Source organism: Ascaphus truei, chromosome 5 (assembly GCF_040206685.1).
Source record: "Ascaphus truei isolate aAscTru1 chromosome 5, aAscTru1.hap1, whole genome shotgun sequence".
NCBI classification, from domain to species: domain Eukaryota; kingdom Metazoa; phylum Chordata; class Amphibia; order Anura; family Ascaphidae; genus Ascaphus; species Ascaphus truei.
The window spans coordinates 158,224,188-158,240,707 of record NC_134487.1 but is presented as its reverse complement, the minus strand read 5'-3'; the positions used below and the strand labels follow the sequence as shown (position 1 = coordinate 158,240,707).

The 16,520-nt window shown below is 40.8% G+C and overlaps 1 protein-coding gene across 3 annotated transcripts in view; it reads right to left on the bottom strand.

Moving 5' to 3' along the window:
• The window catches only part of ACSL6 (acyl-CoA synthetase long chain family member 6), a 266,763-nt gene that overhangs the window by 27,196 nt on the left and 223,047 nt on the right, over window positions 1-16,520 (bottom strand). For all 3 annotated transcript variants that reach the window (XM_075601127.1, XM_075601126.1, XM_075601128.1), the window contains exons 13-15: window positions 13,223-13,357; window positions 2,858-2,953; window positions 1,721-1,793 (exon numbers count right to left, since the gene is read on the bottom strand). In XM_075601127.1, coding sequence (XP_075457242.1) covers window positions 1,721-1,793; window positions 2,858-2,953; window positions 13,223-13,357 — 304 coding nt within the window. The remainder of the gene's footprint in view (window positions 1-1,720; window positions 1,794-2,857; window positions 2,954-13,222; window positions 13,358-16,520) is intronic.

The window sequence follows — 16,520 nt, the reverse complement described above, 5'->3', positions numbered from 1 at the left end:
AGTGGACAATTCCCTGTCAAAATCACTTGGATAAGTTACTGGGTTGCACTCGCCCTCACTCTCTGACGCTTCCCAATCAGTGGATGATTCATGGGATTCAAACTTGCATCGTCTTTTTGCAAGGTTGAATCTAGAAAACATTCCCATCTCTGAAATCTCGTCTCTCAAAATATTTTTTTGTTTTCTGTCGTAATTAATTTATATATTTATCTATACAGTATTTATCTTTGAGTTTCATTTCCTGATTAATACATTTGGAAATGTGTCCAAAATTTCTGAAATGTGTCCATTTATCGAGATCAAGTGAGCTTTTGTCAAGTTCCTGATTGGTAGCACTCAGCCTCTTACTTTCAAATGCTACTAGAAGTTTCATAACGTCTTTTGAGCACTGTAATACTAAGTTTTCCCAAGATATTATAAATTGTGCATCTTGGATTTGGTAGGATGGAGGCAAATTGACCCTTAGTCCTCTTGGTACCAAGTCCAATTTGATATAATTCTTTACATTTCCCACCATCAACTTGTGTGTGTTCTGTACAGTTTATTTAATGAATGGAAATAATTTCTGATATCGTTAGGTATTGTTCTATCAGGATTATCATCTAGACTAAAACACTTCTAGCTGCACCTTGCCATAAATTGTAATCAGGTCTGGGGTACAGAAATCCTGCCATATTATAAACTGGTGAGCTGAATACAAGAATGGAGCCGTTAAGTACATAGCAATACAACAAAAAGATGTATTCACTCAACCTATAGGAGTAATAGGATTAATAATACGGTGCACTGAGGGATTTGTATGGAAACAAAGAACAGAGAGAAAGAGAGAGCCGCTAATTGTATGAACTCAATATTATTGGCAGTGCTGAGAAATGACAGATGTTAAAACATAACTATTAATTGTAGTTAGAATATAAGAGTAATAAAAACAAACAAAGGTGCAATGAATACAAAATAAATATAGAGAATGCAGTAGCTATACACAATACAGCATATGAACACAATAAAAGGGAAACTTTTTAAATTTGTTGTTTTTCTGTATAGAGCATATATTTAGTAGTATTGTACATTATTTATAACAATGGCAGTTTAAATGCAAAACCACTTGATAAAGCATACATGTTAACTATCCCTGATAGGTTCCTTTCAACTTATAAATCATTCATGGTTGCACAACTGCTTGACAAACACAGCTACGGGCAAATTACTCAGGCACGTGTATGTAATTCATTTCTCAATAGACTAAACATCCAAATAAAGGATCATTAAGGCTACAGTTTATATTGAAGGTTATTCCTAAAATACCTGTCATTCAACCTAATATTCTTACATTTGCAATTTCTAACCCAAGCTACTGATTATGTACTTCCATTATAGCACACATTGAAACTTTGAGGCTGGCTTACTTCCAAAATCCAAGAAAACGTAAATTATTTAGAGCCAGCAAACCAATGAGCCACAATGGCAAAAATATAAAAGCAAAAGGGTCCTGGATCATAATTTTACAGTCCAGCTGGCGTAGATGCATTAGTAGCAGAAATATCCATTGTTCTAGTAATATTTTTGCATTTGTTTTTGTGCATAAATATAAATGTTTATTGTTGGAGAATACAGCAGTATGGATTGGTGTTCAAAATGATTAGACTCACTTTTATACAAGACTGGAAAGTCCTCATAATCTTGACTTAGACATAAGTAGCCGTTTCAGTGTACCTCTTACCTGATGTCCAGTCCCCTGGAGTAGTGAAAGTACATCCAGCTGTACACTCGGTCTGTCCGTAGCCTTCATAAACCTAGCACAGACAGGATTCATTGAATAATGTCAGCTTCTGTAAAGCTAAAGTGAGGCTTATGAACATCTTTTGCACCATAAAATATATATGATTATGCAACAATTTGACAATAAAAAAGGTGGTTTCTACAGTTATCATGAAAACAGCAATGATCTGCCTTTATCCAGATCACAAGAATTAAAGTACCGGTTAAATGTTTAAATATCACTACTGATCGAATGTAAAAATAAATTGCCTTTGTAAGCACATTTGACTCGACCATGTAGCTTACAGTAAACTAATTGTGATAATTTTGCAGATAAAACAGGAGCAGTAGCGGCAGAAGACAATGTTAATAGCCTAATGGTGGTTAAAGGATCTAGGTTTTTTCTTTCTTTTACACAGTAAAAGATGAACCACCACGTAAGCAAAAAACAAACATTATTTGTAACATTTAATGTATGGAGAGGTTATGAATACAAAAAAGACAAGTGTCCCAGTAGTAAAAGCCCTTGTCTGTGATGTGGAAGAACATTGTCTCAGGTCTAGTGCCCCCTCATTGCCATGTGAACGGTTTTGGAAAAGCACTACATCCACCTGCACCCAGGCAACCAACAGCTCTTTCTGTCACGCATTCACTGTGTCTGCAAATTGTACGCTGCACAATGCTCCTAGTCAGTGCTATATAAGAGTTGTTCTATGCAACATACTGTAGCTGTATTTATGTATCGAACTCCCAAAGGGGGTGTCTAAATACAATTCAAACATTTCTCTTTTTTTGACAGAGAGTTTTACCACCATAGATCTGGCAATGTTTCTTTTTATGAAGAACATAGGGACAAAAAGGACAGCCTATTGGCACCACTAGATGGAAACTTTTATACGAAATGTGTGCATTGTGTGGATATTCCCTAACTCCTCTTATTGCTCTCTCCAACCAGTCTGAAATCGCAAGCTAGCTCAGAGAGGGAATGATAAAAATAGTGTGAGCCAGGTTGAAATTGTCTTTCTTCAAGGTCTATGCACTAAAGCATGATAGCCACTTTAGCTCATTATTTGCCATGTTGAAGTCTCTGCCAGCGTACCTGACATCCGAGTGTTGCTCGTAGGAATCCCAGAACTGTGGGAGAAGCTGGTGCTGCTCCTGTTACAATCATTCTAACACGCCCTCCGAGACTTGCCTGGTTTTAAGGGAAAGGGAAGCAGTTTTATAAAAGAATAGCTATGTCAAAACTGCCCGTTACATCTCATGCATCAGTGGAACTGTAATAACTGAAGACAATAAACTGATCTGGGTAAGCAATATTTATACTAAAATTGAGACTGTTCAGAAGAAAAAAAGGTGAGACGGCCATTGTATAAATTATCCATATTTAACACATGAGACTAAAGGGAAAAACATACTAATTAAAAATATGTGTTTACAGTGTGTCACACAAAACAAATACGGAACTGTAATGGACAAATAATGCATAGGAATTATTTCCTTGCTGGAGAAAATGAAGGCAGAGTTTATGTAACAGTACAGCTACTAAATAATCCAGTAATAGTCTAAAATAGTGAATGTGTAACACTGATAATCACTGTCAATCGCTCCCTTATTTTTGCCTCTGAACACTCATTTGAGGCTTGACATCTCAATCCTTAGGGGAAATAATTACTTCTGAAATGATGGGACTGTGATATCATGAGACAACCACTGATATTATGGGATGTCCCAGCAACCCCCAAGAAGAGCTAATATCGGACCTCAGCACACAACAATGAGCTATTTTTTAAAATAAAGTACAATTAGCATAAACATGTGAATTGCAGGTAACGTATCTATATCCTAGACTTAACTCAAAGAAACTGGTTGAACGTATTACCCGTTAATTTCAGTCTTCCTGCCTGTTAACATTACCAAAATTAACGTTACTCCAGATGATTGTATTTTCCCAATGAGACAGTTGTGAGTCTCCAAATGCAGGGATCAAGTGCTTAATAGCAGTCAGCAGTTATCGAGCATTCAGGTTGTGAGATGTGTGACATTTAAATCCCAGCCCAGCTTTCACTTCGTATTTATTCATTATTTGACTGGCAAACACTGTTAGAAATTAAGGACATACTTTTAATTTGGTGGTTTGCCTATTTAGATCTAAACTTTAATTATGTCAGAGATAATTAAGTTTATCTTTTTACAGTTTCTATTCATTGTTCCCTAAAATTGATACAAGGAGAAAACATTTTAGTTTTAAATGCAGAGCTTTATTTTAGTTACATTTGCTGTCAAAGTGAAACATTCAGTAATCACTCTGAAAGTACACTCTTCTCATTTTATTAGAATACACAGTAAAACAGAAAAACGTTCAAGTATTCCATTGTTAATATTTTAGTAGCATGTAAAAGGGAGAAGGAGTGGCTCAGTGAGTGAAGCCACTGACTGTAAACAATGACAGGGGAACATGATTCAATCCCTGGTGTCAGCTCCTTGTGACCTTGGGTAAGTCACTTTATCTCCCTGTGCCTCAGGCACTGTACCGATATGGCAAAAAATGGCAAAACCGCAATTTCTTGCCAGTATCAGCTATTCACAAACCTGTGATAAGTTTATCGGCCCCTAAAAGCTCACCATATTTTTCACCAGCTAAAGGCTGGCGCAAAAAATATTGAGGCTCTTCCAGACTGCAGTTTTTTCTATCAGTTATTGCGCTATAGGATTTATAGCGCGATAGCACTGATAAAATAAACGCACTATCGTCCGACCTGTTTTTTGTATCGGCCGTAAAAAAATGGTCTTCATTTCTTATTGAATCCTGCTTTTGGCCTCATGCCTTACAGAGCGATAAATAAATGCATAGGAGCCTATGCACTAAGCGTCGGGGGGGGGGGGGGGGGGAATCGCTGGGCTGTTTAAAATTGCCAGTTATGACAGCGTTGCTATCACGCATGCAGAAAGCCCAGAATACTGTGATAGCTACATTTGCAACACTGGCGAGTAGCCGGCGACGTGATGATCGCCTCTCTGAAAAGGGCTCATCGGCGATTTCTTTCTGGTGCAGAGAGAGAGACGCCTCTCACTGCACAAATCTCGCCAGAGATCAAACATTTTAAACCTAAAATGTAATACTAGTTTATTGTAGCAGGGGGTATCCGGAGCAGAACCTCATTGATTTGTGGTCCAGGGAACCCCTGCTTACCAAAGTATCCAGGCCCCGTTATGGGGTACCGGTATCTCCTTTGCATTTTATTCCCACGGTCACGTGACACGGGACATTTAAATGCATAGGAGAAACCGGCTTGTATCTCAGGAAGCAGGGGATCCCAGGACCTCAAATCAACGAGGTTCTGCTCCAGAGACCCCAAACTACAATACACTAGTATTAAAACCCAAATTGAACAAATTTGTTACTGTAGCGTCTATCTGCTATGGTAATGAAGCTGCTTTAATGTAATTTTTATTAATAGTGTGTGGGAGCAGGGGGTCTCCTGAGACGAACCGCATTGATTTCAGCCTCACGGACCACCTGCTTCCCAAGCTACAGGTCCTGGTATGGGGTGCCGGTATCACCTTCATTATTTAAATCCCCCAGTCACGTGACGCGGATGATTTAAAAATGGCGACGATACCGGCACCCGATGCCCCATATCAGGGCCTGTAACTCGGGAAGCAGAGGGTCACCGAGGCATAAATCAAAGAGCTTCAGCTCAGGAGAACCCCTGCTCCCGCACACTATTAATAAAAATTACATTAAAGCAGCTTCATTACATTAGCGGATAGCCGCTATGGCAATGAAGGGGTTAAGGCACAATAGCAGGTTTACCGAGGCCAGAGGGGGTGTGAAGTGGGTACTTGGCCCTTCACTCACCCCCTCTGACAACAATAAACATTACAATATGTATTAACCATTAATACACAACCCACCCCCTGTGCCCACACATAAAAACATTTTTATTTTTTCTGCACAGGATAGATGCCAAAAGCCGTCGGGGCTCCCTGGGTGGTTCCCGCGAGTGTCCGTGATCCTCCATGTGGTCCCGACGGGTGTCCGGGGGCCCCACATGGGTCCCCAGGTGGTCCCCACAGGTGTCTGGGGGCCCTCGGGTGGTCCCCATGGGTATCCGGGGGCCCTCAGGTGGTCCCCACGGGTGTCCGAGGGGCGTCAGGTTGTCCCCATGGGTGTCCGGGGGTCCTCAGGTGGTCCCCGCTGGTCTGCGGTACCAATCCTGTTGCAAAACAAAATGTGGAATACATTGCAATAAATACACCTCCCACCCAACACATACAGTACAGTAATGGGCAAAATAACTGTTATCCAGATATGGATAATAGCTCATTTGCCCATTATAAAAGTAAATAAAACGTTCAACTTACCACTGCCATCATAAAGGGCATCCTCGTTAGCATACTGCAGGTCCATGTCCTCCGATGCGAGCAAGAATACATGAAAAAATAAAATCTAATATCCTCTAACCCCTTAATCACCGTAGCGGCTAATAACCACTATAGTAATTAAGGGGCTAACTTACCCTCTCCTGCTACCCACTCAGGAGGTCTAACCACGCACCCCGGGACCACTATACCCACTCTGTACCCATTGATTGGCATAGTGGAACATCCTACCCATATAATATGGGCATGATAAGCGACTATAGCATTCAATGGTTACCCTAGTAAAAAAGCATGAAGGCCAAAAATACGCAATAATAAAAGATATACACAAGCACCTAAACACCCCAATGAAATAAATAAAAGCACTAACCAACAAAACAATTAATTAATTTAAACCACTAGCCAACAAATCAATTAATTAATAAAAACACTAGCCAACACATCAATTAAAACCAGTAGCCAACCAAATAAATAATTAATAAAAAATGCTAAACAATCGTAAAATGAAGTAAAAACAAGCCATCCAAATTACAAACAATTTATTCCAAACAATAAACAGAAAAAGAAAAAATAACAATCAATAGAAAGAAAGCATTTGCCCAAAAATGTATTGGCTGTCACTGTATTTATCTTAACAGTCACAGATTAACACATTAGTAGTCAATGGGCAATGAAAAACATAAACATAAACAAAATACAATAAAAAAACCTGTAAAAATACAATTACATACATTCAATATTTATCTTAGAAGCGTTGACCCTCAGTTCAGTTTAACCGGGAGCTTGAACTGCAGCTTTAAACTGCGATAGTGACGTGCGTTGCAGTTTAATAAATAACCCAGAGTAATATGTGACTTAAAAAAAGCTACGGAACTATGTATTAGTCATTTTGACAATTAAAGGACTTCACAATCATAAATGAGGGTGTCAAATAACATTGATGTAGCAAGGTACTCATCTTGTTTTTCCCTGGCTTCAGTGAATGATATACATGTATTACTGATAAATGTTTATATGAAGCAATAGGAGGAGCAGCGGGAGGTGTTACTTGGTGCACATGTGGATGTATAATTTCTTGTGTCTAATCCTGATTGCTGTTTCGGTTCAACACGCATACCTCTATCTAAGAATCAAATACATTTGGATTATATCCAAGTGGGTGCCAGTTCTTTTATTTGATGCATTGTGTCTAATGCAGGCATTTTTTCTACAACAGTTACATTTACAGGCAAGATGCAAAAAGACAGAATATTGGATGGGCTGCCGTGACGTAAAAGCAATCTGCTTCATACAGCTCCATTTGAATTGATTGTGTTATCATTTGGAAGTGGCTGTGTTCATCTGGAATGCATTCTTATCAGTTTTTCTCCAGAGAGCAGTTTGTGGCGAGATGAGGAAAGCATCAGACCAACACTTGTTGTTATTGTTATTTTGAATATATTATTTTATCAACTTGTACCACTATTTTCCCACCGTAGCTTGGTAGCTGTTTTTAAATATATATTTTTCTACTACATTGTTCGAAGAAGTTATGACAATAGACTGAGATTTATTGATCACAGTGCAGTGCTCTGTTATGTATTTTAGGACTAAAATACATACGGGTTAAAATGTATGACGGCTGCTTTTTTTTTTTTGCTTTAATTTTCAGTCTTTTAAACTGAAACAAACTTGATGGTTGGTGGTAATCTGTATAACCAATACAATCTGCTCTTTGAACATGGATCATTTGGGAACTGTTCGTAGTATCCTTCAGTGTCTCTCCTATGATTCTCTTATATTGATTAGTACAGTACTGCTGCGGCCGAGTTTATTTGAGCATTTGCCCGGTCTCGGCCGCAGCAGTAACCAGGCGCCGCGATGTGCCTGGCGCGCGCCGAAGCCGCGGAGGAGCGCCCTCCGATCGGGGCTTTCTCCCTCCGCTCGCCGGGTCCCCCGGAACGCCCTGCCGCCGTCCCCCACATCGCGGGACACCAGGGCTCCCTCGGGGAGCCCTGGACGCGCGTGCAGGGGGCGCAGGCACCCGATGACGCGTGACCGCGCACGCCGAGGGAGTGCGGCTAGCATGCCGGGGCATCCCCAGGCTTGCGGAGCTAGCCGCACTCAAATAAAATGTGCCGCCTCTGTAAGCTCCACTGTGTTTATATTATTGGACAACAGAGTTGATTTTAGCATTCCTGAATCTCACCCTAGGAGTACACCTATAGTCCAACCCCCTCCCAACACTGCCCACACTTTTCAATTTGGCCCAGTATCCGAAGAGGAGATTACACGAGCGCTTCTCAAATTAAAACTAAGCAGCCAATGTGGACCTGACTTACTACAATCTAGGTTCCTAAGACTCGGCGCTCCAGCAATTGCCAAACCAATTGCTTCCATAGTCAACTCTATCCTGTCTGCAGGCCACATCCCTAAGACCTGGAAAGCTGCCAGAGTTGTCCCAATCTTCAAAAGTGGGGACAAAAACACTGTCTCAAACTACAGGCCAATCTCCCTTCTCCCAATCCTATCCAAAGTCATGGAAAAATGTGTCCCCTCCCAATTAAGCGATTACTATAACAAGACAAATTTCTCCAGCCAATTCCAATCTGGCTTTCGCCCCAAACACTCTACCGTAACTACCCTGCTAAAAGTTTGCAATGAAATCCAGTGTGGAATGGAACGGGTCAACTCACTGGTGCAGTATTCCTAGATTTTGCAAAGGCTTTTGATACCGTTGATCATGCTATCCTGCTTAACAAACTCCAGAGCTCTGGAATAGGGAAGCATGCTTTAAACTGGTTTCAGTCCTACCTATCAGGTAGATCCCAACATGTGTCCATCTCTGGCTCTAACTCTAACCCCCTGGACATCACCTGTGGCATCCCGCAAGGCTCTGTTCTGGGGCCCCTACTCTTCTCAGTGTTCATCAATGATCTTCCCACAGCTTGTCAGGAAGCCTCAATACACATGTATGCAGATGACACAATCCTATATGCACACAACCATAGCCTCTCTGACCTTCAACACATACTTCAGTCTGACTTTTTCAGACTCGAAAACTGGATTTCCCAAAACAAACTGTTTTTAAACACTGACAAGACTGTAACAATGGTATTTGGGACCAAGACTAAAATTTTAAAGCTTCCAGCGACTGAGCTCCAGATTAGAACCAACATTAACACCACCCTAACTCCTGTTACTAGTTTTAAATACCTGGACATATGGTTTGACTCCCACTTAACATTCGGAATGCACATTGATACCCTGACAACCAAGACCTATGCCAAACTAGGGGTACTTTACAGGAACAAATCCTCCCTAAGTCTCCTGGTCAGAAAACGTATCGCAAAGCAGATGCTAATGCCAATTATTGACTATGGAGACATAGTATATGGCTCAGCACCTCAAACCCACATTAGCAAACTTGATACCCTCTACAATTCAATTTGTCGTTTTGTTCTCCAATGCAACTATAACACACATCACTGCGAAATGCTCAAAGAACTAGACTGGTCATCACTTGAGTCTAGGCGCAAAGTTCACCTTTCCTATCTTGCCTTCAAATTCTTTATGGGCAAGATACCCAGCTACCTGAACAAGCTCCTCAACCCTACCACATGCAGCACCTATCACCTGAAATCAGACTCCAAAAGACTGTTCATGGTCCCAAGGGTCAACAAAGAATCCGTCCGCTCCTCCTTCTCTTACGGTGTACCCCAAAACTGGAACAACCGACCAGAGACTCTTACATCCACCACCAGTTTAAGTTCTTTCAAATCTAAGGCTGTCACACATTTTAATCTGGTCTGTAACTGTTTCATACGCCCATAATATATATTATCTTTAACGGTGCATGCAATGTCTTGTATATAATATATACCCTGCTCATTTATGTAACTGTATTTGTTAACATGTATTATTTGTCTTAACTCTGTGCCCACTTGAAAACGAGAGGTAACTCTCAATGTATTACTTCCTGGTAAAATATTTTATAAATAAATAAATAAAATTCCATTAAAATCCAGATTTAATTAATCATTTATTAGGGAGGGATTAAATCTCATTGCTCGTTGCTCGTGTATATTCTTATGGACGTGCAGCTTATCCCCTCTTAATATTGTCGTAATGCAAGAAGAGTCGGAATTACTTAGGGTTAGGAAGACAGTATTAGCTAGTTTATGTTTGGGTCTTGTAACGTTGTCTGTGAATCCACTTGAACCGTTTTTTAGATTGGATTTCTTATAACCTACGGCACCAATAAGGATGGGATCAACTGGGAGTTCGACTAGGGTGGGGATGAACTGACATGGGATATCTACCCCATGAATCTCAATTGTCCTTAACTGGAAGGGGACAAAAAGGAGAAAAAACAGAAATGGGGTAAAAAGGCACTGGTGCCATTTTTGGCAGTTGGTAGAACACCACTGGGCTCTTATCTTCGTCTAGCTTCATGGGGGGGAGGGGGCTGATTACCTGGAGCTATCTAAGATACTTTCATGTTAATCCACCTGGATGTAGTTGTCAATAACTACTGTATATTACATTTTGGGATACTTCTTAAAAACTTAAACTTGTTTATATGCTCCAATCCTCGGGAGGGCCCCCGCAGGCAACTAACAAGCAAACTGACTTTATACCATCTTTAAAGCATATAATGTTGACGGCCAAGAGCCATCCATTGTTCGACAGTTCAAGGTCCTTTGCCTAATCCCCTCCCTAGAATGAGGGTATCCCAGTCCGACCCCACCGAGACCCTCTGTGGGGATCTCCCGGGAGACACCCTCCACCTCCCAGCAGACTCGAGGAAGAATAAAGGGTTGACCCCGGCCTCCCCCTCCCCAGACTATCCCGTGAGACCTTCCACAACCAGATTAAGCCCCCCCCCCCCAGCCTGAAGGAGCCGGTGTCTCTCGTTATTTTTCATCTGGATGAAAAACAGCCTCTCCTCTAGGAATGTATCTCTTTGATCATAGCAGAAATGAGACTGGCCTCGTCTCCTCTGAAGCAGGTGTCCTCGGCATTCGGTCCCTACTTGATTGTTGAGTCATCCAGTTTTTTGGGATCCCTGGGAGACTTGGTGTTTGGTCTCCCTCATCTGATGCTGTTAGCCCCAACTTACGTAGAAAGGCCGGGCCCGCCTCCGGGTATCTGATTGAAAGGATATTCCCCTCCCTGATCACCTTGAGTCTGAAGGGCAAGGCCCAGCGATATTTGACACCCGCCGATTGCAAGCTTGCCGTCACCTCTTTTAGATTTCTTCTTCGGTTTAGGATGATAGGCGACAGATCGGTGAACACTTGAAGGGAAGTGTTTTAAAAACTCAGTTGGTCGGGACTTCTCGTGACCGTCGTGAAAGCTTAGTTCGTCTGAAAGTAGTGGAACCTAGCAATCACATCCCGAGGTCTTTCTCCCGGCTGCGGTCTAATCCTTAGCGTCATGTGACACCTGTCTAATCAAAGGGATTCTTCTGTGAAGTCTGGTAGTGTTTTTGTCAGACAGCGACCCATAAAGTCCTTCACATCCTGGATCGTCTCTGGGACTCCCTCGGTCCTGACATTGTTTCGGCGCGCTCTGTTTTCTGCGTCCTCTTGTTTCTCCTGCAGGCCCGCAATCGGTGCCTTGACCTGCTTCATCTCTGCTCCCATTTGCTTCTGATGGATGAAAACCTTGTCTATTTTCTTCTCTACCGAGTCTGTACATTCTACCAGACCCGAGATTTCCTTTTTCATCTCTGCGACTGTATTGTCAAATAGATGTTTAATGTTTTTGTAGAGATCAAACATGTCTTTTTTAGTGGAGGGCATGGACTTAAACTCCCTGATTCAGGCTCAGATTGCGGAGTGGCCGGTTGAGATTGGTCATCTGCCGTAGGTTTCTTAAAGTAGTCTCTCAGTTCACTCTGAGTTTCATTTTGTTTCTTCGTTTTATCAACTTTTGGAGCAATATTGCTTTAAGAGCTGCCGCTTAGTTTGGATGTGTTTATTACGGAGTCATTCCTTTTAGCAGCTTTCAAAGCCCAAGATGGGATGGAGCTTGTAGTTTACATAGCCATTTTGGATTATGCCCATGGGGACCAGAGGCCTCTGGATGACCCAGGGAGGTATGTAGTTGTCTTGAAACCTGCTGATAGTCTATCTGTGTGTGGATCTCTCCTCTTCCTCTATTATCCAGCACACTCCTTTCCACTTCTCCCTCCCCTGTGGCCCCTGAGAGCCCATCTCCTCCCGGCCTCTTCACTTTCTCCCACACCAGACTGAGCCTCCCTGGGCTGTCACCCCAGGCTCTTCACTGGCCTTCCAGACCTGTGGGGCCTCGTGTTAGACCTAGGGATAAGATTGACTTCCCTCAGGCTGCAGTATCAGTGGGTGTATTAGGGGGGTAGATACTCCCCTGTGGGAGGTAGATACTAAGCTGCAGGCTTTCACTTAAAAGCTTTATATTTGGTGTTGTGTGGATGAGGGGACTGTCAGCCATAAGTTGCTCACCCTTAATTGCAATCGCAATTTAAGCCTGGAAGGGGCCTTTGTTTTAAATGATTTCGAGCTAATAATCGCCTTTTTTCGCGGAGCTGACCTGACATGCGACTGATCAGTTCAGAGTCTTTGCCACGACCTCCTCTTTTTCAATTTTGACCTGGTTTCAAGGTTTGATTTACCAACCCAATAGTGGATTGAAGCCTGGGCTGCTTTTTAGATCACCTATAGCCTGGCATTAAAAAGTAGTCTAAACTGCTATGTTAACAAGTAAAACAAAAGCTACCTAGTATTTACTGTACTAAATTGTTCTTAATTGTTTGGTCATTTAAATTAATTTAAAACATCTAACAGAAAGAATGCAAAATACAAAACTTGGCACCAAAAAATGATGCAAAACCTGTAGTAAATTTCAAACCCTATTTGCACCTCTTTTTAAAGTTTCTACATGACCTCTTTGAGACTCATAAGATCAGCACCTGTTTACTACTGCAATCTTTACATGATCGATATAGCAGCAAACGTACGAAGAGTGCTACTATAACCGCATTTCTGTATACATTTTTTTGTTATTGTATTTTGTTTTATTAAAATGGCTTTAATAAGATTTGTTTCCCTCCTACCTGTACTTTATTAAAAAGTAGTCTATCCCATAGACTGTCGTTCCGAATAATTCCTCTCCAAACTTCAGCCTCCTTCCTTTTAGATGCAAACTCAAGAATCCAGCGCTTTATTGGTGTATCTGCTTGGCTAAAGATCTGGTACATAGGGAAAAGGAAGACTATTGTATTATTATATACAGTACCTATGACCAAAAGGTACTTCAAAAGTACAACATGCCATTAGGCATAAAGTAATTACAATTAGCGCAAATCTAAAAGACAAGTGACTTTCATTTAACATGATATTCTAATATTATGTAAAGAGTTCATTTCTTTACATATGTATCACATAATTAAATGTACTAATGAGCTAACCATAGCTTAAATCATATTTATCCCAAATTCCCTAAACATTGCCTGGTTAAATCTTGCATTACTGACAAATTTGCAGTTGCAGTAGATGTGTTGGTCCTGAAGAAATGTAAATTAGTTTTTATGTGACAACTAAAGTTTAGTTTAAGAGCACTCAAGGATTCAAAAAATTAAAAGCAATGATCACAAATTGAGAAAAATACAAACATATGTAATATAATCTTCACTTAAAATCAATATATCATCGTTGTAGAGGTAACACTCATTAAGTGTATTTTTTTTAACCTTTTTTTCATGAAAATAGGCTTAGTAAAGAAAAACATTCTAAGGGCTCATTAAAGACACCTAATCTTCAGAGTAATCTTCAGAACTTGTCATATCAAAACACCTTCCTTTTTAAATACAGCATTTTTCCTGTCAAAAAGAACATTGAATCGCATTTCCTTCAGTACTCAAAGAATGTAGTTAATGACGTTTACCTCTACAATGACAATAATAACATTACCCAGATAATTAAATAAAGACCAGATAACAAAATAAAACACTCAATCATAGGATCCCCCTATAATACATATCTAGAAGTATAATTTGATATCTCTTGATAGAGAAGGAAGAGCGCTTTCTGAAAAAGTTCTCAGTTATCGTGACAGTACTGTACTTTGCATATACCGTAGACATGCTACTGTAGCTACTATTAGTATACATACTGTATGCACTATGACAAAATCTCTCCTGCTAATCATATTTAATGGCTTGCTCTCTAGGGGCTAGTTCTGTATACAGCAAGCTTTGTGAATGTTAACTCAGTTAAAATAACTCAGGGAAAATAATTAATGTTTTTGTAGAAGTAATGTTATTTTCACTGATTTAACGCTGCTTGGAGAATTTGGGCCATCGAGGATCATTTCTCAAAGGCTCCTAGAAAACAGTATTTAACTTGGGAAAAACTGCAGGGAAAAAAGCAATCTATAATCAGATTATATTTCTATATACAGTAGTATACAGTATCTGGTGCTATTTCCAAAAGTAGAAAAACGTAAATAATAATAAAACCATGCCAGAATGTTAATATTTGAGTCTAACATTTAAACACCAATAGTCCAGTTATGGTTTAGATTAATACCCTCTAAATAATGCAGATATGTTGCGTGTTCTGTTCTGTGTTACTGGATTACTGTTTGATTTCAAGTGCTGTTTGTTTTAAGTGTGGAATTAGAACCGGAAGTGCTGTGCTGTGTATACTAGCAAGGCTGGCTGAACTTGGGGAGTTACAGTGGTTTAATTTATTTTAAAATTGTGTGGTAATTGAAAGTCTGTAACTACAGTAACTTTATTTTTTCTCCTGCCTGAGTGAGGCTGCAGTGGGAGTGGTTAGTTGATTGCTAACCTACAGTAAAACACCTGGTTGTGTGCGTGTCCCTCTTTAAAACTGAGGATTGTAACGAATCCTGCGTTTGCATGTCCTGATCTGTGTGACTAAATTACTGTTTGATTTCAAGGGTGGAGTTAGGTTGAGTTTATACTCCGTGTGTCAAAAACAAATCGCAGACTCCCTATGAGGCCGCCCCTAGTGCTCGCACGCACACGACGGAGCACGATGGCGGGATCGCGTTTTCAAAAGACAAGATTTTTGTCTTTAGGTGCAGCAGCCGAGCGATGGCCACGTCACGGCAGCAGTTTAGCCAATGAAGACAAACCAGCCGCATGACGTCACGGCTGCGTCCCTTGCCACTCCCTCCCATCAAGTGAAAAAGTATATGTGAGGCGCTCCTCTAAGAGGTATACTATATAATAAAATTAAATGAACAATTCAACCAATATGTGAAAGTGCTCAATGTGTATAAGTGATAACAATATTATATACAAAGTGTATAAAGTAAACGTCGCAGCTCAACCCTTTAAAGAGAAGGTCCAAGTTCTCCTGGAATGGATAGTACGAAGTAGCTTTTGGGGAGCGCAGATGTCACCATATGCGGAAAGAATATATATATAATAATATAGTGTAGTAATTCCAATAAAAACGACAACTAGGTATTCACAGAAATGGAGACTCACACTTTCCCAATAGGGTAACAGCAATAGTTGAATCAATGTGGTCTAGATTCTTCCCATTGATAGAAGGCAACTAACTGGTCTCAGCGTGATTTCCCTCAATATAACAGAGATGACACTTTTAGTGCAACATTGTATGTTCAATTGATGTGTATATTTAAACAGAAAATATTACACTTACATTAACACAATGTGCATAGACACATAAGACTATAGGAGTGACTCCTGATGAAGCTTTTTGACAAGCGAAACACGTAGAGTCAAGTTGCAGTAGGCTGGACGAGCTCCCATTATTGCCCTGTGTCATGATAGAGGGGGTTTGCCCTGGATTAAAGGGGTTACACCCCATTTGGCCACCCCCTACTCTCACTTGGGAAGCGAGGAGTTAACTGGACTGAGGTCCAGTAATGTGTTTTTTTTACCTTGCTTCAGTATCCAAATGTTTATTCCCTTGTGTAAATGTAATGTCTCATCCTGGTGTTTGCACTCACACATACACTAGGGTTGATGTGGGAGGGAAGGGGTTAATGTTAATTGAGTGATTATAGCCCTTTGTTCCCTTTTCCCGCCTTTTCAGGCTCCATTTTGCAGCTTTCCATAGGCCGCCATTGCGACTCCATGCGTTCTAATGGCAGAAGTAGCGGTTTTGGACCTGTTTTCCAGTGACGACCAGCAGGTGGCGTCCGAGAGGAGGAGTGGCGGTTTCCCATTGTAAGTCAATGGGCTCATTGACTTCAATGGAGATTCCTCAACACCGGCCTCGAGGAACAGGTTGGCAGCCATCCAAACCGCAGACCGCAAAAGCGGATACAATGTCTTTGAAAAGAGTTTAATCACTTCGGTCAAGTTCAAAGACAATTGGCGTGGGAATCTTACTGCACCGACACACTTTATT